Source organism: Puntigrus tetrazona, chromosome 7 (assembly GCF_018831695.1).
Source record: "Puntigrus tetrazona isolate hp1 chromosome 7, ASM1883169v1, whole genome shotgun sequence".
Classification (NCBI taxonomy): Eukaryota; Metazoa; Chordata; class Actinopteri; order Cypriniformes; family Cyprinidae; genus Puntigrus; species Puntigrus tetrazona.
The window spans coordinates 34,786,484-34,808,312 of record NC_056705.1 but is presented as its reverse complement, the minus strand read 5'-3'; the positions used below and the strand labels follow the sequence as shown (position 1 = coordinate 34,808,312).

At 34.8% G+C, this 21,829-nt stretch overlaps 1 protein-coding gene and 1 long non-coding RNA gene across 2 annotated transcripts; one reads left to right on the top strand and one right to left on the bottom strand.

Moving 5' to 3' along the window:
• Positions 1-8,522: 8,522 nt before the first annotated feature.
• LOC122349553 lies at positions 8,523-10,285 on the bottom strand. The gene is made up of 4 exons (XR_006251464.1): positions 9,680-10,285; positions 9,422-9,536; positions 8,766-8,825; positions 8,523-8,679 (listed from the first exon to the last, which is right to left on the bottom strand). It is a non-coding gene; the product is annotated as an uncharacterized LOC122349553 (long non-coding RNA).
• Positions 10,286-13,865: 3,580 nt separating this feature from the next.
• Positions 13,866-20,316, top strand: LOC122349548 (cadherin-1-like). Its single transcript, XM_043245638.1, has 6 exons — positions 13,866-14,007; positions 18,408-18,506; positions 18,601-18,756; positions 18,873-19,020; positions 19,130-19,302; positions 19,400-20,316. Exons 1-6 carry the CDS (start codon positions 13,957-13,959, stop codon positions 19,601-19,603), a joined length of 831 nt encoding a protein of 276 aa, XP_043101573.1. The 5' UTR covers positions 13,866-13,956; the 3' UTR covers positions 19,604-20,316.
• The last annotated feature ends 1,513 nt before the right edge of the window (positions 20,317-21,829 follow it).

Below are 21,829 nucleotides of genomic sequence, written 5' to 3'. Positions count from 1 at the left end.
CCTTAAAAAAAAACCCTTACAAAGGAATACATTGTATTCTTCATCCTTGAAGTAACTGAGAGCTATTTTGCTAATTGCTCTGAGTCCTTGCCGGCATTAAAGTTGGCTTTAATACGTTTCTGTAATATCTGTCTTTGTGGTATGTTTTAGTAGAGACCCACTGTAGCATGACGACAACTCTAGACCAATAGAAAATATAGTAGTGGGGATTTTAGATTGGTATACACATGCGTATATATGAAAAAAACGATTGTAGTTTGGTAGCAAGTCTGTTAAAACAGAAAATATAAATTTTCTGTGTGTTTCCACCATATGCGAATTTGGATAAAGGCTTGAAATTTATCTGAGCACCTAGGAAAGAAGACAATGAATATTTTGTTAATCATTTGTTTGGAGTCCGCTTATCTCTGGTTGTAGATAAGCCCAGAGGACAAATATTGCAGGAGAAAACATTATATGCTCTGAGCAGAATGTGACCAATGCCTGCATACCATTCCCAGACTAAGTCAAAGGCTGTTCTGAGATCTTTTAGAAAGAGGGACAACCTTTCGGCGTGAGAACTTTTTTTTGGGGAGTTGAAAATACATCTCTGCCTTCACAGTTTTTAACTGGATTTGAGTTTGGTTAATATATCATGAGTGCCGCTGCAAGAGTAGCCTTGGATTTGAACGTGTGCCTCGTTTCCAACTTGATTTCAGTTTTTAGGCCGTGACATTGGGTCTAAATACTTGTAGTTATTTTGACTGTGTTCTGAAATATTGTACTAACAAAAATGTTTGCGGTTAGTAATAATCAGAGCACTTGCACAAAGTCCTAAACACCTATTTAAACCTAAAAAAAATATTTATAAAAATACAAATGACATCAGATTACATACATCACAAGTGTAGACTTTGTAATTCTTTGAAAAAAAGTCAGATTTACTTGTGCACTCGTGAGTGCAAGATGAAGTTAAAAAAAAAGTCAATTCTATTTCAGTAGTTTAAATGTCCGCATAATATAATTTTAATAAAAAGTGTATCAAATCATAGCAGTGCACTCCCAATTGCAGTCCATATTATTTTAGCTGAATTATTGCAGTTGAAGAAGAGTTGTTTTGAGGACCTGCGCCACTAGTACATCCATACATAGCATTAAGTGTGAAATCATTTACACAGGTTACAAGGTCAGCAGTGGAGGTCTAAGTTAATGATTACGCAGTACAGATTTTTTTCAAAAAGACACTGTACTCTGTCTGCCAGCCAGTGGAAATGCTCTTTGCTTTCATATCATTTTTCCGCTGTGCTGTTAGGAATAAAAACGGCCTTTTGGCGCATAGAGAATTCATATTTCACACACTTCAAAAGTGGCTTTTGCAAGTGCAATCACGTTAACTGCTCTCAGCTTTGTTTTATAGGATTTTCCGGAAAAACTGTCTGAGCAACCTTTGAGTGTCCTCTGAGCTGTGTTTTGCACATTTAACAAACAAGTTTGGATATGTTTGGTGAGTTTTTTTTAAAAAAGCTGGGCGAGGCGCTGTAAAAAAAAAAAAAAAAAAAAAAAACGTGGGGGATGGTAGCTTATCTCGCATTGGAGAATCCAGTTCCGCATACACCATCAAAGCCACTCATCCACTTCAAAGTGCTCTGCTTCGATACTATGACTCTTCCCCTCGAATCAATATTTCCTGTACGAATAATTACGAATGCAATTGCGCTGCTATTATGAGAGCTTTTAACCAGCGCAATGCTCAATATGTTGCTTATTTGTTAATGGTTATGAACTCTAATAAACTTTGTCAACATGTACTCCACCACCAATGCTCTCTTCGCCCCTTCGCAATGATTGACCTCTCGTGTCCATCAGCTTTAAAAGCCCATCATTATCTAACAAGGGCTTTTAGGCTCCATGAAATGTTTATGCTTGTACAACTTTCGGTATCATGTTTGCTCGCGGTGTCGTGTTCATAGCGCATCATGACTTGTCTTCCCAGATTTGGAAGAGAAACAGCTGCAATGCCAAACCAGTCTGATAGCGCCTTGGTTTCACAGCCATAGGACAAGACTGGTCTTGTGTTGCGCTGGGCCTTTTGTTACTTTGTTACTTAGTAATGCATAAGAGGACCTCCCATCTCCTACGGTGCCTTATAGCTAGAGGCACGTAGTTGTCTTGTGACTTAATGCCTCTGCAGATTAAACACCCTCCCCCTGAGTCAATACTAGGAGCGGAACAACCGTAGACGGTCTGACAGTGCTATTAACAAATAAGCAAGTGTAGCTGACATGCAGCTTTAAGTTCGGGTAGTTTCAATCAAATCTTACTGGAAATCGGTGTGACGTCACAAGGCAGAAACTGAAGATAGAGGGCTGGCTATCGGTTCTCAGGGAGGGATTTTATGACATCAAGAAGTCATTCGTTTCTGTTTCGAGATCACAGCAGACACTTTTGTTTTTACAATATCCTTGCGGTATGGAGTTTTACGGTCCATGTTTGTCACATACAGATCGGTAGAAATCTAATAAAATGATCTAGACTGCCAAACAACCATACCAAACCTCTAATATGCTCACCAAAGCTACATATCTTTGATTAGTTAAAAAAACGCAATATTGTAAAATATTATTACCATTTAAAACCAGTATTTTTGTTCGGATGCACTTTAAAAGTTACTTATTCCTACGATGGCAATTTTCAAGAGCCATTACTCAAGACATCATTTATGCTTATCTGGTGTTCGACGCACATTGTTATAAATTTTAAAAATACTTTGCAGCTTCATATTTTAGTTTTTATCAAGAACGCCGACAACAGACATAGGAAAACAGTGGCCCTAATCACACACGTGAAAATAAAAAACTAAACAGATTAAAAACGATGTAGGCCAACGTAGTTACTTATACTGTGTCACAGCATATTCATCCACAGCATGTGTTGATAGTAAACAGACCATCTTGACGATCTCTTTGTCCGCGGGATATGAAATAGGTGACAAATTACTGCTCAGACAGGCAGCAGTCGTTAGGGTGGGAGGACCTGCTCCTCAAAGGCAGAGCCTGAGGTTTATCTGAGCAATCCCACCACACCCCAAATCTCTCCATTTGCTACACAACAGCGTGGGTTTGCTGTGTCAACTCAAGTTAATGGACTGGTCAACATGAGCAATGCAAATGAATGATCTATCAGGGTCATTCCTGTTCTGCACAGCAAATTCAACTTTTTAGTGTAAAAATAAGCTCTAAGTGAGTGAACATACTTAAAAGTTCATTTTCGTCAAGACTGGTAAATTGTATTTTAACGCTATAAGGCTCGCTACAAGCCACTTTACGTAATGCACATTTCATATTTGAAATAAATGACGGATGCACGTTTCTTACATCAGAAATAATATGAAAGATGCTTGTCGGATGGTCTGTAATGTACACGTGTATTACATTAATGTAAGTACTGTGTCACTATTGTGTCACTAAATGTCAAAAGCAACACCTACGACTTTTTGCAACATAGCATAGCATAGCTTTGCTTGAGTCAACAGCTTTCAGCAGACGAAAAGTGTGATGAGCCACAAAGAAAGCATGCGGATCAGTCGTGTTAAAAGTTCAGCGTGCAGTTGCTTCACAGAGCAGGAAAGGCTGCGCGGATTCAACTTCCTGTAAAAATCCTGGAATGCCGGTTTCTACCTAGACAACACAAAACCAAACCAATTAAAGCGAATGTTATTTTTGTTCAATAAACACAGCAAGTTTATGATGGAAAAGGTTCAATCGATGCAGGGCTTTTGTGACTCAAACAAGAAACTGTTTTGGTTAGACGCAGACTTTTGAATTGATTGATTTTGAAATGGATCAAAGTTAATGGGACTCCAGTGGTTACAGCTCAATTCATTTGCGCAAAAAACTATTTATGACTATTTATATCTGCAAAATTCTAATTTTCAATGCATGTTCGCATAACATCATCTGCTCTCACATCAACGCAACATGCACGCACTGTGATGTTCTCTGATGTTGGACATGGCTAACTTTCTTTAGGAAAGGTAGTTAAGTAGACTGTCAGTGAAGGGACAGGAAGCTCTCAAATTTTATTAACAATATCTCGTGTTCTGAAGTAAAACCTGTCAATAAGTGCTTTGAAATTGTATGCTCAAGCTGTGGTTTTATAAAGTGAAAAACTGAAGTGGAATCATATGAATTATTTAACATTGTTGAAATGACCTTAGCAAAAATTCGCTTCACTTCACCAGCAACTTACTTTCTTCCAGTTTGAGTCTCCAAAAAGCTATAACTACCAATTAAGCATAAAAAAGAAATGCACGAACATCATATATGGGGGTTTTTGCACTTATAAATGTGTATAATAAAAACACAACTCACATCGCTTCTGTGCTGAAATTGTGGCGGACAAAATGGCGGTCTTCCAGACAAATAAACTTGAGAAAAAGGGCATGGCAGCATAAAGTGTTAATTAAAAGTTCTTGGTTTTATGGCGGGTGGCACCAACATTAAGGTGCCTTATTAACACCTACTTTGTTGAGGTGTGGACCAGCATTTACCAATGATTGCACCCAGAAGAAAGAAAGAAAATAAAAACGATTTAAATCTAAATGAAGTGAATCAGCTCTGTTTTCCTAAAAAACTGAATAAACATTCTAATCCATATGTAATCGAACTCTTAAGATGCCATTTTTTCTGAGATTCCTCTTAAATACTTCCTGTTTCTAAGAATGCCTTTGTCAGAAACACATTACATGCTCTACTGACTCTATTCCCCATTGCTCATGTTACCACAATTAGAAGTTCATTCGTTTCACTGTTGTGTTAAGCTTTCTATGACTAACCCTCTTTGCTATCCTACATCTTGCTGATGCCATGTGTGATGTGAAACGTTTTTGTGAAAGCCTTGCTAACCCACACACCACTTCGTTGCCCTTCATCACGACCTGGAATTCACATAAATATTATCACAATGCCTCTGTACAAATTTTCATACAGTGGTAGCCAAAATGATTAGCAATGTCTAGTATTGTCACCATGACTGGTTTTCAGTCAGTTATTTTTTTGCTCTCTTTTGCCAGTATCAGTGGGAAATATCAGTTTGCAAACATCGATTAATTGTAATGATGTTATGAAATGTACGCTGATATTTCCTACTGACGCGCTACAGTAACTGACTTAAAACCATTTTTACCTGCTGAATTTGAACTAGTGGTTAGTTAAAGCCGAAAACAACACTGTTGCCAAAAACAACACCAACGTTTTCATGCCATTTCATGCTCCAGCGGCGTTATATGTTTTGTACGAAGGAGTGTTGCGATACTGAATCTCAACACTCGCATCGGCAGTAAATAAACAGTAGCTTTTACTGTACTTATGAACTTTAATTGAACATGAATATGCTTGTGTGAAATGTTGTCATCAAATCTATTGCTGGCCAAACAACTTCCCCGTGAAAAGTTATGTTACTTCCTAGAGGATGATATTATTATGAAACCGGCCTTTATTAATTAAATTGAATATATTTCAGAAGACTAACAAGGGTGGAAAATTATATTGGAGACATAGGAAGAATGCTAAATTGATAGTATGTGTGTATAATATATGTATATATAGGGAAATATTCATGAATAAATATTGTTTGGTAGTAAAAATGAAAACGAATGACTTCCCTCTAAGAATAAAAAAAAAAGATAGAAAGAAAACTTACTTTTGTTTGAGTTTTACTATTAAGTGGTACACTGCATAGGAGCTGACTTCTATTATGAAATGACATATTTTTATTCTTTATAAAAGTACTGTTTGTACAGCCAGTAGAAAAGCTTGTTGTAAAAACAAGTCCGCTTTTGTAAGCCCTCACAGTAGAGACTGCGCGCATGAGGTATCTGAGCACTTTTGAACTGGGCAGAAACATGTGGCATGAGGGAAGTGTATTCATTCTTCATCTATAAACAGGTTTTTCAAGCTCAGGCAGGTTGACAGAAACAATGGAGCCTCATTGTGTAGGAAAGGCTCAAAACCTGCTGAAGAGGTGATTCAGGATCTCAGCACTGACACATCGCTGATAAGCCTTAGCTGGAACATAATTTATAGTACTTTATTTGACACACTCTCAATATATATATATATATATATATATATATATATATACAAAAGTATATAGTATGAGAAGAATTCAGTTTAAAAGTTACGTTTTTGTGTCATTTAAGGCCTGCTTCAGTATATTAGGATATATAGGTTAGCAAATATATATATATATATATATATATATATATATATATATATATATATATATATATATATATATATATAGTCATTTACTGTTACATTTATCACGTTACACACAACAGAGTAGAAGAGGAGGGATATATGTAAGCTGGGTCAGACCAAAGATACAATTTACAAATTTTACATTTATTGGAACGCAAATGGATCTTCTATGATTCTTTCTTCTGATTGAAAATGTAAAATAATAATAATAATAAAAAAATCTGTTATGTTCACTACACTATGTATCACTTCACTTATGTTTACTGTAACTTTAATTATATGCATTTTCCACCACAAGCATTATAAAACAGGCTCTTCATTACTAAGAGAGCTAGAGCAATGCTGACATCTAGTGCACAAATTATATGCAAGAAGATCAAATAAGGATTGCTCAAACCTTTTCACATTGCAAAACAATTCATTTTTGGTGAAAATTGTGCATTACATTGCGGCAGCGGTGGAAAATGTTATAGGTGGGGCAGAAAACATTCTAGTATAACAAAACTAAAAATATTCATATTTGAAACACGTTTTGGAGGCTTGAAACATTAAATAAATACAATTTTAAATAAAACAAGTTGTTTTAAAACAAAACCCTGTTTTTTTCAGGGTACTTTTAAGATGAGTTTTCATTATACACGCAAATTTAAAGTACAAAAACAAAATAAGTAAAATGTTATATTTTTGTTATATCATTTAATGTATTTTATCTTAATTTTTATTATTTGTTTTATTACAATAATTACACATTGTTAATTAGATAATTAGATCGAAATGGTTAAGGGAAAAAATTACCTTAATATTCTAAAAGTTATGGGATATTTAATAGCTTCTTACTGTTTTCTGCTCGGTTCACAATATCACTCATGTTCTCCGTAACTCGAAATGTTACTTTGAATATTGAATTATTATTACATTTTGCATTTAAACGATAACATTCAAAACCGCTTCATGAGGAAACGGAAGTGCCTAAAGCCACGCCCTTATTTAGCATAATTTAAAAGTCCTACATGTCCTCTTTTAGAGAACGAAAATGACTGAAATAACAAAGTTAATTCGGTAGTATGCAGGTTTAAAATGGTCTCTAGAGAAAACAAACTGCGGGCATTAAAATTCAAATTTTATTAAAATCATAAAAATCTGTAGCATTTTTGCTGTGCATGCAATACCAATTTCTACCAGCAGAGGACACAGGTATACCAGCGATCTCCAAACAACAAAGCCTATACTTCCTTCTTTACGATTTATTTATGTATGTTTTGTAAGTCTGCTTAGAGAGGGACCGTTCATTAGTATGCTATTTATTCATGATAAACCCGTGTTCAAGTGTTTGGCATTAAACTGAGCTAGATTTACAACACTGTAAAATATAAACGTCTGCTTTACACCAAAATCAAGACCACGTAAAATAACGCTACAGGTCATTATCAAATATTTAGCTTTGATAAGGGTTTGTGTAAAGGTCTTTTATGAAAATGCAGTCAATTAAGACGTAAAAAGACTGGCCTAGTTCATTCAATAAATATGGTGCAGGAGTAAACTGTTTAAATATTTATTAACAGCAGCAGGAAATACTGTAATGCTGAGCAGAAAAATTAAACTAAACATTTTAATTGTTTGGAATTTTAGAAAACACAAGATTCTTTGTTTGCTGCTTAAAAATATTGGTGGGTCTATGCACATTATATATATATATATATATATATATATATATATATATATATATATATATATATATATATATATATATATTAACAGTAAATATATTGTTACTTTCATATATTAGGGTCATGCTCACAGATGAATACAACTGAAACAACAGTAAGTTAAAATATATATGTTATATATTTCATATATTTTTGTATAGTTAAATACATGGCAATGTCAATGGCCACTTACTCTCCATGCAGCTTTATTTTCTCAAAGTTAACTCTCGATATGAAGCCTTTCAACTTTCAATGTTATAGTCACTACAGTGCAGTTATTGAAGAGATATGGTGTAAGAGAGAGTGGGTAAATGTGAATTAGGGCTATCAACAAAGATTTTGTTCACGGACACCAAAATTAATTTGCAAAACTCAGTTAACAATTCTCAAAATTTTTTATTGCAATTAATCTCAATCATTTAATCTCAACAAACTGCAGTTGGGTTATTTTGCCTACAAAAATAACAAAAACAGCTAACTGGAATGCAAAGAAACTCTTCATATTATTTTTTAAATAAAAAGCAGTATTCCTTTTTTTTGCTGTGAGCAGTCATTTACATTTAAAAGAGTTGTAAAAGTATATAAATATAAACACGTTATAGTCAGCTTTATTCACGTAGAACGTTTCTCAACAACAAAATTGTGGCCAGAGTGACTGGTGAGCAAAAAAAGTCAAGCCCTGGAAACAAGAACCGATTTGTTTGACTAGGTTGCAGAGTCAGAATCACCCAGAACTGGTAAAAAAAAAAAAAAAAACCCTGAAGAGACATTGAAAGGAATAATTCACCCAAAAATGAAAATTCTGTCATTATTTACTCACCCTTGAGTTGTCCCAAAAAGCAATTCTTCTTAAAGAATGACCGTACTTGTCTTTATACTGCTGTTAATTAAAAACAGCAAATTGAGATATGAATCATAAAATACTCATGTTTTAACTGACGACTCTTTAGTGTTGGAGCCATACAGGATGTGGTGCATCAGGTGGTTTTAGAAGTGTTCAAATGTTTGTTATAATCTTTAAAACTGTCTTTCTGTATACTTGTATAGTATCTGTATAGTGGCCTAAGGCCCCTAACACACAGAATGTATTTTTGCAGTGAGAGCTGACTTTTTAAAATGTTTTCGGTTGGTAGTGAGCTTTCAGTGCACCGTTTATGCGCTCTGTGTATGTATTTCATGGCTATCATGCACCACAGACATAGGCTACAAAGCTGCGCAGAGCGAGACGAAATGAAGCTAGAGGGAGTGGTAGCTAGCATCGTCGACATTACTGAGAATTTAGTGACAGTCTCAGGGCCGTACTAATGTAGCAAGTGCTACGAAAAATTCGCCACAGTAGCATGTATGTGGTACAGTTTTGCAATGTGTGTGAGGCTGATTATCGGAATATAAAGCCTTCAGCATGAAGTGTGTTGTCAGGTTTTATATGCGTGTTACCATATGCAATTTCTTTTAATGCCGGAATTGCTTTCTCACTTTGTGTGGAGTCTGGCACTCGGTGACATGTCAAGTACCACAACACTCATCCAGGGGACTGTCCTCAGGCAGGGCCTCACTTGAGTGTATTGGGTAACTGAGGAGCTGTTCATATCTACCATAGGTGGAAAACACAAGAGGATGAAAGAGAACAATAGGTTACTGTTTGAGGGGAGAGATCCACCGAGTTTGTCCTCCTTACTGCAGGAGAAGCAAATATGATCACATAATGAATGGTGGCGAGGGGAGGTCAATTACCTGTCATTTGTTATGCGCTCTTGGTACATGTTGGTACATGTCGAAAAACTGTAAGTAACTTAAAGGTCAAATCTATAATGCAGCAGGATATATCCCGTGCAGACTGTAGTGCAGGCTTTTTTTACTTTCTGTTTAAAACGTTTAGATTTTTAGGTATTGGATATACTGCAAGCTGAACCCTCTGGGGTCAAAGACTTCACTGGTATGGTTTGCCACGTTTTTTCTTGATGGCTTGACGCTTATAGGATAACAACACGGATCATAATTCCCTTCATAAGGTGTCTTTAGTCATTATTAAGCAGCTATCGTTTTCTAACTAATCAGATGGTGAATTCCATCTCCAGCTCGTTCAGTCTGGATTTTGACAGGATTACCACATATTTTGCATGTTGTTTGTCAAGCCGACAGTCTGAAAGTGATATGAGCGAGCACAGCTTCTTGCAATTGACATAGACACTCTGCTCGCTATTAATTGTAGAAGTTAAGCGCAAAATGTAACTATTTAAGTTAAAAAGCTCAATTTAAAGTGCTAAAATTAAGTGCTAATACGACTGCACCAACAACTTTACACGAGATCTGCTTCCCCTCTGGAAGACGCAAAATATTCAAGAGCATTGGTCTCAAACTCAGTTCCTGGAGGGCCACAGCTCTGCACAGTTTTGCTCTAACCCTAATCAAACACACCTGATCCAGCTAATCAAGGTCTTTGAGATCACTACAAGCTTCCAAGCAGGTGTGATTTGGAACTGGTGTGCTGAGCTATGGCCCTCCAGGAATTGAGTTTGAGACCAATGTTCAAGAGGTTTAAGACATCCACGTAACAACTGGCCTTTCATCCATTATACATCTCTGAATGTCTTCACAGAGCTAAGCAAAGTTTCATCTTATCGCCTAATTCTATGTGGATGAACATGCTTAAAATACTGCTTATTGTTTAAGGTTAGATATTCAGCTATGTTTGCTAGGCATGCTACTGTATTGTCACACTGGTAACATCACCAGATCCTTGTTTTAATCTGATGTCAAGGCTTGCTGCTTCAGTCTCACATCTATTAAGGATGCTTTCATTAAATTTATCTGACTATTCCCCGTGTTTAGTTTTTTGTCAGATTTGAATGATCCTGCCATCCTCTTTTTCCTGTTGGAGCAGGAAGCCGCTCTCCCGAGGACCACACTGAAGGCTTTGTGTTTCTGGCCATAAAGCAATTTATTCATCCTGCCTGTTGAAATACTCCAATAATGCAGCTGGCACATCACTTCGTTCAGGTTGCCCATATTCAGATTATGTTTTGGATACTCTTCCGTCTATGGCACCAACACATTTTGGTACTTTCCATCAATGAAAAACATTTTTTACAACATAAATATGTGAGCATGTTGCTTAAGACCCCCCTTCTCTAGGGCCCCTCCAACACCAGTGGGTTAAGCAAAGTGCAGGCTCTCACTCAGAGAAGGCTTGAATTAAATTGGCCGGTTCTGACCACAGTTGTATCTGTTCCGTGTCTAATTTCCCTTTCTCAACCATCTGGTTGACGACATCCATTCCATGTTCTATTTTGATAAAGTCCTTCTTTGCAAAAAAAAAATAAATAAATAAAGAATGTTGAAAACAGAAGTAAGCTACTTAAATTTTCTGGGTATACTACTAGTATTATATGTTTAATATTATTTTCTATACATTATATATATAATTTATTTTTTATTTTTTTAGTGTGTCTTTCAGCTGATCCCTCAGACATGTTAACTTCCTCTTTCACTTCCTTTTGGCTGTGGTTTCAGAGCACTCAGAGAACACATAACTGAATATAATATCAAAAGTTCTCCAATAACAGCTGTATCTGTACAATATCCTGTTTGAACTGGATCAGATTTCATCAGAGTCGTCCTAAATCCTAAAACCAATATGCGTTCTTCTCTTAGGACAACTTTGATTGGCTTTTCTGATCCGCTTCAAATTTTGACTACTGCATATCAGTATACAGTAGTACGGTATACAACAGAAATAGTTAAAATATAGAAAGCATGACATAAATACATATTGGCAATATAAGTAACCGAATCCATCTCATTATGTTTTTCAGCTTCTTTCTAAGCTCTGTCAAAAACAGGTTAATTTTGGCCTGTCTAATTACTGTTCATGGGCCTCTCTTCTGATTGGCCTGATTTACACACGAGCAGGCCAATCAAATGTAAGGATGTCACAATTATGTCACTAGCTGTATGCAAAACAAAGGGAAGACTGAAGCGGCTCATTCTAAACAACTCAGATTCGGCTACACAATCAAAATAAAACCATGACTAAATGTCACGGGTGATGAGTCTTAAAAGTTAACACATATAAGTATCTGTGCAATGGATCAGTGGTCTCCCAGGGATACCGTGACACACATACTAGATCATAATACAGAGCTAGCTATTTAAGCATGTGCAATTGTGATATATTGAATATTGAATACTAGTTAAATATTTACGTGGTTTGTTTTCTTTGAATCCTTCCTACACTTTTTATTTTGCTAAAAAAGCTTAAAAGATGTTATTTGCATTTATTAAATGAATTATTTTTTGCTGGGCAATACCTGCGTCATGACGTTCATTTTTCATTCATCTCTTCACCACCCACATAGCACTCATCACTTACGTAAGGAAAATTTATGAAAATTTAACAATAGGGCAATATTTAACTGTCAGATTTAGTATTTTTGTTATTTTTTAACTTAATATTTATTATTGAACATACACTCATTTTAATATGTTTTAACACAACCCAGCACTGGGTTGTTATTTAACTAGTTATTTAACTTTCATATATGGCTTGCTTCAAATGAATCCAAAATAGATTATGGTGGCAATACAAAATCTACTAAAAAACTTGTTTTGGCTCTTTTGACATATATTTTTTTTGGTCGCAGTTAACATTATTTAAGACTTTTAAATTATTTAAGACTTTTTATTATTTAAGATAATAAAATACCTTGCTAAAATATATGTAGTGTTCCTCAACATTCATTTCACCAGGTGCCTGGCTGAATATTGTGCCCAGACACTGATCTTGAGGTTTTTTGAAAAAATTAAACAAATTGCTAACAGATGGTGCTTTCTTCTGAAATCTCTTTGATTCTAATCAAGTTATAAATACTGTACTGCATTGTAAAATACTGATAAATATGAATATATATACTGTACTGTATATATCAATAATAAATATGTATTTGAAAGACCCTATAGCACTAGTACATAAATGTTACATTGTATGCATGTAAATTAGTAAAATGATGTCCGTTATGTGAAGCAGTGTATTTTCACTTACGGCCTCGTTGCAACGCACTTTCTTTGGTGACGTGTAGCCTACCTGTCCGATTTCATTATAAACAATGAAAAACTAACTTAGTTTTCACGATTTCCCCCCCGAACACCTTTACTACCCCTGCAGCACGACATTCCCATCAATCAGACGGCCAAATATTTAGGAATCAAGATAATAAAAGATGCTAAACTAAGAAGCCAGGGAAAACCAATTACAGAGAAAACAAAAAAGAAATGTAATATTTGGTTATTGAGAGATCTGCTTACTAAAGCAGAGGGTATTTCTAGATGCTCTTATGCTGCTCATTCCTTGTTTGTAGATAAACCAACTTGCAAGTTGATTGATGTAATGTTATTTAAAATTCTTTTGCAAAATAAAAATCATTATATTAGAAAAAAACTTTTGTAGAAACCTCCTGATATTTATTGGAAAGTTTTATGTCCATAAATGTAAATATACTAATTGTAAACCCCACTTTAACATCTTCAAACAAGAACTGCAACTGTATTTAAATACAATTTCTACATCTGTCATCAAGAAAGCTATAAAAAAAACATCTAGAAGTTGTGCTATATTTAGGATTTCTTTTTAATCACATGCCCCTTTTTTATTTTTTTTATGTGATATATTATATTTTTATTTTTATATTTATTCCATTATAATTGTTCTGATTTGTTTACCTGTTTTCTAATTTTTTTGTTTATTATTGCAATATAAAAAAACCTGCAGGACGATTTGAGCCTTGGACACTTTAGTAATACATTTTTTCTGTTTTTCTCTAAGGCCACACCCACTGTGTCTGTCATTTGCTCCTCCCATCACACACACTATATATATATATATATATATATATATATATATATAGAAAGAGATGAAGGCATTTTTGCACAGTGCATTCAATTTAAGTGTACAGCCCTAACCTAACCAATAAGGAAGTACTACCTTTTGCAATATTTTGGTTTGAATCAAGAAAATGAAGACAGTGGGATTGGGAGTATTTTTAATTTTTTTTCTCCTTTGTAAGGTAGGAGTTTTTTTTTTTTTTTTCTTCTGGAGCTGAATACAAGACATTTCAAAAACTTTGGACGTTCAAGTTTATTTTAAATCTGTAAAAAGTTTTTTTTTTATGTGAAGTGTAATTTTTGAATAGACAGATTTACGCAGTGAAACGGAAGTCTGTGGACAAAATTAAATCATTTTTGTTGCTTTACACAAAATGCATTTAGTGATATGTTTCTAAATGCAACTCTTTTGTCATTCATTCATAGAATGATGGCAAATGTTTTCACATTCCTATATATAACACAACACAGACACATATAGCACCATAACAGACTGTTCAGTTCCATTACAAAGATAAATCAAATGTCTAAAGTTCTGATTAATTTTTGTTACATGCATATGCTTAAATAATGTTTCAAAATGTGAAAAGGTGTTATTCATATAAAAACGTATTCAAACTTTAAATATAATAGCATCTCAATAAATTAGAATGTCATGGAAAAGTTAGTTTATTTCATTAATTCAACTCAAATTGTGAAACTTGTGTATTAAATCAATTCAATGCACACAGACTGAAGTAGTTTAAGTCTTCGTTTTTTTAATTGTGATGATTTAGGTTCACATTTAACGGAAACCCACCTATTCATCTAAAAAAAAATTAATACTTCATAAGAACAATAAAAAAGTGAATTTAGTTAATTGCTGGCCTTCTGGAAAGTATATTTATTTACTGTACTTAATACTGTACTAATATTTGTACTAGTACTCAATATTTGGTAGGGGCATTGACCTGGTCCTGTCAATACATGAGACAGTTGGGGAGGAAAAACTGCCCAGATCTGAGAGAAGTAGTCAGTGTTGCAGTTCGTGGCTCCAAAATTTGGGGCTCGGAGGACTAAAGAGGAAAAGTTAGGGATGAAGCAACCCCACCAACCCTAAAAAGGCTCATACCTGGGTTTTGGTTACGGGTCTTGGAGCAGACCGAACCGCCTCCACCTTCTTCTCCTGTGGCCGAATGAGACCCCTTTCCCACCTGATAACCCAGGTCCTTAGCCTCGGAGAGCGCTAGATGGCATGGTCTCCTCAGCTGCTCCAGAGGTTCCTCCCATGCCTCCAAATGGATGACCTCATCATTCAGGTATGCGGTGGCATACACCTGGTCCATCATCCACTGAAACATGGCAGGTGCCCCATGGAAGCCAAAGGGAAAAGTCTGGTAGTGACAGTGGACACTAAGGGTGGAAAACAGTAGCCTTTGGTGAGGTTCAGGGTGGAGATATCCCAGGCCCCTCCCAGTTGGTCCTAGAACTCGTCCAACCGAGGCATGGGGTGCCTGTCGAAGACTTTGTTAAGCTGGCGAAAGTCGTTGCAAAAGCAAAGGATGCCATCTGATTTCAGAACTATCGGCTGCGTGATGGTTCGATCACCCCTAACTTAAGCATTTGTTGCACTTCCTCCTTGATAGCCTGCCGGTGAGCATCAGGGACATGATAGGGCCACTGCTGGATGATGACTCCTGGAGGTGTCTGTATATATCGTGCTGGATGTTGTTGGTCTGCACGAGATATGTAAGAGAGAGAGAGAGAAAGAGTGAGAGAGAAATTTGTATATCACAGATGTTGGCTAAAGTATAGATACAGAGTTTTGCAGGACAGTTATTCCAGGTTATTAGATCATCAGAGATTATTTGGTTGCCATTTTGCTTTTTTTGGGGTTTTGTTTCCTTGCCGCTGTCACCTCTGGCTTGCTTTGTTGGGGACACTTAACTTCTAGCAATTGTTGAATTGATTACAGAGACCGTCTCTGCATTTAATAACAAATTGTTCATTCTCATTATCATACATCCCTTTCATTGGTCTTCTGCTTTATACTGTTCAGTGCTTTGATATAACCTGTGTTGTTAAAAGCGCTATATAAATAAAAATTATTGATTAATTTATTTTTTTGTGATTTTCCATCTTCTGTTGTAATTTTGACAAACCAGCTAAATGAGGGTCAAAATAATAGGCATTCTTAATCTACCATTGATGCAATAGTAAATAAATCAACTACAACTAGTGGTCATTTTCATACCTTTGAATCGCTCATTTAGATTGAGTTCTACCCTGTCCACATTATTTTGTACATTCATGTTCACTTGCAGTTAGTGAGGACAAGCAATCTGTTTGTGACCAATGTCACTGCATTCAAAACACTTCAGTCCAGCAGTAGAACAACTTACCTAACGATATATCCAGCGTTGGCTCTTTTAGAAACATGAACACTTCACATCACATGTTTCATTTCCAAACTTTTACAACCAAGTGAAATGACTTTTATTGGGCTCGCGATTTTTCCGAACCTAATGACTTCTCTCGAAATAACTTCATTAGGAATTAATGGCGGTATATTCGAGATAGTTACCTTAGAAGTTAACGTAGTTATGGGAAAGACGGGACAAAAACTTCCGTTAATCACAACGCCACTCTCAATAAGTTGCGTGACAAGTTGCTCCTCTTTAAGAAAAACAACTAATGTTTTCTTCATCCTAGATGCCGAAGATATATTTTCACTCATTTGTTGTCCTATTGCTAATAGCCAGCTACATCCGGAATTCTCAATTTGGCCCAGAATTATTTTTTGGTGCATCCCAAAAACTACACATGGAGCAAAATTTTATGTCGCTGAAAAATTAGTTTTGCGTATGGACTTGTTTTTGCCACGTTAGCTTCGTGTCCCTTTTATGCCCCTTACAAAAGAAAAACAGTAAACGCTTATGTGAAGCTTGAGCTGTAGTTAGGCTGAAACATGAAAGTTAGTCACTGTAATTTACTGTTATTAAGGTTGTACTATTTGCAGAGTAAAGTGAAATAGATTTTTATTAATGATTATTTTGTTTTTATATTTGTATTTGCATTTTGAATGTAATATAGCAATTACATGCACTAAATGGGTTTAGTTTTTACAGTTATTATTACACATAATTTTAGCAATAAAAATATTTATTTTTCTAAAATGAAACCAATTACTTGTTCATATTAATAGACCTGTCTTATTTTCTCTTGTATATTTAGGATTGCTATTTAATTAAAAAAGTAATTTTTATTCGATTACTTTAGTAGAATACTGAAAATATTCGATAGCTACAGTCCAGAGTCAAAACTGTTGTTCATTTTGCTGTGGTAAAATGTCATTTTAGCAGTGGAGACATTTGCAGAGAAGGAATGTGACTGTGTTTTTTTTGTTTTGTTTTTTATCACGAAAAAGTGACGTGAAGGAGTGTGAACTGTGTCAGGAGTGATAGAACTAAAGTGCTGACGATGGAGCAATAGTGTGTGTAGTTGAGGTCCATCTGGTTAGCTGGTCAGCAGGTCCGGGGTTTTTCTAAGTAGATGTTGATCTTGGGGAAGATAAGGTGGATTTTAACAGGTAATAGTGGGTAATAGTAACTGCATGTGATTCAAATGAACTCCTGCTTGTGTACTTGTCACATTCACTGAATTTTACTCTTATAATGATTAGATTAAAACTGCCAGCACGTTATATTTTTTGAATATATATATATATATATATATATATATATATATATATATATATATATATATTTTTTTTTTTATATATATATATTTTTTTTTTTTTTTTATTCAAAACCCAAAGATTTTATTTTTGTGCACTCGCATGCACGTTTCTGTACAAGACAAAGTGATTGTAAGAGGATGAAAAATTCCATTAAAAATTCATTGTAAACATGAATGCAAGATCAAACAGCATTACACAGAATGAAAGGAAATATATTGTTTGCATCCGCTGTTCAAAACCTGCAGACTTTTTTTTTCCTGTTTACTGCCCTATAGAGGAATCCAATGAAACCTTGTGAAAGGAGATGGACCGAACAGATATCAAATAACAGACTCTTAAATGATTATGTCTTTGTGTTTATCAAAAAATTACGAAAACAAACAATCCATATATACAAATGATTCCACCCGTTTGATAAAATTTGGTCTATTCTCTGTAAAATTAGACAATTTTTATCAATTTACTCCCAAAAATGCTGCAGAGCTCAAGATGTTAAACATTTTGAGCTGCAAAAAATTGACAGCTTCAAAAGTTGCCTGTATGTTTTTTTTTTTTTGTTTTTTATGTTTTGTGATGTGTAGACAAGTATGGTTTGCCATACTCTGAATCTGTGTGGTATTAAAGGTGGAAGTGAGTGCTATACATTCACTTCCCCTACCTAGAATCTCTGATAGTTAGGATATAAATCCAACAGTCTAACCATTAGGCAATGACTGCCCCCAAAGTTTAGCCTATGTATACTGATTAGAAATGTTTGCTGTATTTAATTAACAATTAACAAAAAATGGTATGTTGATCAGTATTTTTACTAATATGTTCCAAATAAAATCTCCTTCTGATATTCTGGTTCTGACATTTCCAAAGTCTTCTTCGTGTGTAAAGAGAGTAAAGAGAGGTTGGGTTATTCCTCCAGTCAGTGTACCTGAGAACAGCAAAGGTCCTCACCCGATGTTCCTGGTCAAGGTGAGTGAAAGTCATGAAGAGACGGTTTAAAATGAGATGGATGAGAGCAAGGTTTGTCTGTTGCTGACTTTCTCTTATTGCTTTCCATATTTAGATGAAGTCAGACTATGCCATGGAAACTCAAATGATATACAGCATCACGGGCGAAGGGGCAGATCTGGAGCCGAAGGGGATTTTCACTGTTGAGAGATTATCAGGGAATTTGTTTGTAACTCAGCCACTCGACAGAGAAAAAAAAGCTGAATACAAAGTAAGTTCATTTTTAGTCTCTCTAACTTATAATTTTCAATTTTTAAAGTTCATGGAAGCAGGATATTTTACATTTAGAAATCATTTATATTATAATTTTTTTTTTTTTTTTTTTAGATTATAGCTCATGCTGTATCGTCGGATGTGATCAATGCAGAAGTCAGGTCAATGCAAATTGTTATCAAGGTTATTGACCAAAATGATAATATGCCTCTGTTTACTCAAAGTTCTTTTAAAGGATATGTTTCTGAATTTGCAGAACAGGGTATGTGTGTCTCAACCTTAATAAATCTTTTTGTTTTAAATTCAGACAATTTGTAATAAAAGTGTCTTTTTCAAGACCCTGATTAGTCTTAATTCTTCTCCCACTTAAGGTTATGTGTTCATGACAGTCACAGCCACTGATAAAGATGACCCAGACACGGATAATGGTATAATCAGATATTCAATTGTCAGCCAAAAGCCGGAACTTCCAAAACCAAACATGTTTGACATCAACTCTTCAACTGGAACCATTCGTGTGCTACAGACAGGCCTGGACAGAGAGGTGAACAAATACATGCCATAAGCTAATCTCAAAGTGGTGAAGAATAATATAAAGTTAACAAATAACCAAAAACACACAATTGTTTTTTTTTTTTCAGAAATGGTCTACGTATACTTTGGAAATTGTGGCTGCCGACATGGAAGGAAAAGGTTTGGCAGCCACTAGTACAGCTGTTATTACTGTTACTGATGGCAGTGATAATTCACCTCGGTCTGGACAAACTGAGAAGGAAGGGGACGCCGATGGAGGTCAACCTGTCTGGGCTTCGGGGACGCCAAGCAAAACATTCTGTCTGTTATGAATCATTTAACAACCGTTTTTCTCACTTCCACTGTGAAGATGGAAAAATCCAAAAAGATGTTCATTTTATAATTGTGTTTCTGGACCTTGTTCTCTGGACTTGAGATTTATACACTTGAAAGATGAATAAATAACCAAATTGTGTTAGGGGCGTATGCATTTGCCCAAGATACAACTGTTAATAAACAAATTGATAAAAAAAAAAACCCTTTAAAACAGTACAATGAAGTTCTTAGAAATTACTCATGAAAAAAAGTATGTATATATTTACAATACGAAATATCTTAGCAAGACGTTATCTCTAGTAAACATACTAATGATTTTTTGGCAAAAAACTAAAATCTATATTTTGACCCATACGATGTATTTGTAACTCCACTCCCTCTGCGCTCACTTCCTGTTTGCCCAGCATAAAGCCAGAGCACGTGTTACACTCATTGTGGGTTTCACTGCCTTACCGAGCGATTCCCCCCTGTTTATTCTGACTGCTGTCGTGTGTATGACCTTGCCTGCTTATCCTGGCCATTGTTTCCTCGGATCACCCTTGTATTCTGGTAACCTGATTGGATTGATGCTTGTGTTACCGTCTTTGCTCTCTGGAAATCCCTTGAACCTGTTTGCCGATCTGACTTCCTTACTGTTAACAAACTTCTGCCTGTTGTATCCGACTATTCTCTTTTGGATTGTCCCAATAAACTTCGACACATGGTTTCACATCTGTCATTAGCGTCCTCATTACAGTATTGTTGACTATTACTACAAATATTACTGGTTTTCTGGTCCAGGGTCACAATTAAATTAGAAGACATTGACAGGACATCTTTATTTTTAATGTCTCATCATCAGTCTTATTTAAGAATATAAAGACGTCTGTATAATTTTTAGGATTGTGTGGAATTTCTTGCGTGTGCGTTATTTGAGAAGTAACTGATTCTGACTCATGCCAGGAATACAGTAACATTTCCGTAGGTTCTATAATTATTTCTATATATATACTGTAAATTTAATCAACCTTTAATTTTTATATATTTGCTGAAGATTTTACATTATATCCATATACATATATGTAAAAATTTACTTTTTACAAAAAGTTACTTTTCATGTAAAATAACATATGAACATTAAACTTTTTTTTAATTACATATTTATTCATTTGCATTTGTATCTGTTCTTATAAATTTGACTATAAATTAATCCAACTGATTTTAATGTTTATTCAGGGTACGTTTTATTTGGTAAAGATATCTTTTTTTTTTTTTGCAAAAGTTAAACATAATAAAAATGTTATATAATACTAAATATAATAAATATAACAAATATATAATGAATAATAGAATGAATTCTTCATAAGCAATTTATCGCATAACCAGTGTTAAAAGTGTGTTTTTGAGAGAGAGAATTAAAATGCAATATCTTGAAGAGTAACACAAATAAGTGTAATTTTTTCCCAATTATGGGAATTTTATAGCCTTATAATGACTGAAAAGATTCTTTAATGATTCTCTAATTAGTTTTATTCACCCATTTCTCCGAAATCAGTTCTTGAAACAGTGATGTGAATACTTTGTAATTGTCCTAAACAGAATGTACATTTTTATTTATTTCATACACATTACGAATCATTTTCCCAAAACGGTGTGCACAGAACTCTCAAAAGTCACTACAACCAACCAATACTTTTAGCTTTTACGCAAATCGCAAACATTTATGTACCATTTGTCCAAATACAACAAACTCTGTCAAATTAACACAATATATTTCATTTGAGTTTCTCAATCATTTACACATTTATCACAATTGCTTTAGGTTAGTCTTGCAAAGAGCAAAAATATATAAATTGCATAATAAAAAAATAATAAGGAAAGGGAGAAAAGTAGTGTAAAGAGCATGAGGGGAAACTGTAAGATGACATGAACAGAGAGGTATATAGAGGTTTATAGATGTGTGTGTGTGTGTGTGTGTGTGTGTGTGTGTGTGTTTATTTATGTGTGTGTGCAGTTCTTGCTGCAATGGCACAAACTGTTTTTAAGTTTAAAGGGGCAATTCGTAATAGTAGTTAGAGAACTTTTTTGTAAAATTACATTAGAATTACAGTAAACATATTTTCATTACTGTATCTGTGCATCTACAGCTGATGTTTTATAATCATTAGAGAGAAAACCTATAGATTCGATGTTAATATTTGCTTTTAATAATCAAAAAAATCACAGTGCTTCATTCTGCAGTA

Bases quoted from the DNA above. Each gene is read 5' to 3' on its own strand.
- LOC122349548 (XM_043245638.1), top strand. From the start codon at position 13,957: ATGAAGACAGTGGGATTGGGAGTATTTTTAATTTTTTTTCTCCTTTGT. The intron at 14,008-18,407 runs GTAGGAGTTTTT...ACATTTCCAAAG, and splicing joins TTTTTTTTCTCCTTTGTAAG to TCTTCTTCGTGTGTAAAGAG. The intron at 19,021-19,129 runs GTATGTGTGTCT...CTCCCACTTAAG, and splicing joins TTCTGAATTTGCAGAACAGG to GTTATGTGTTCATGACAGTC.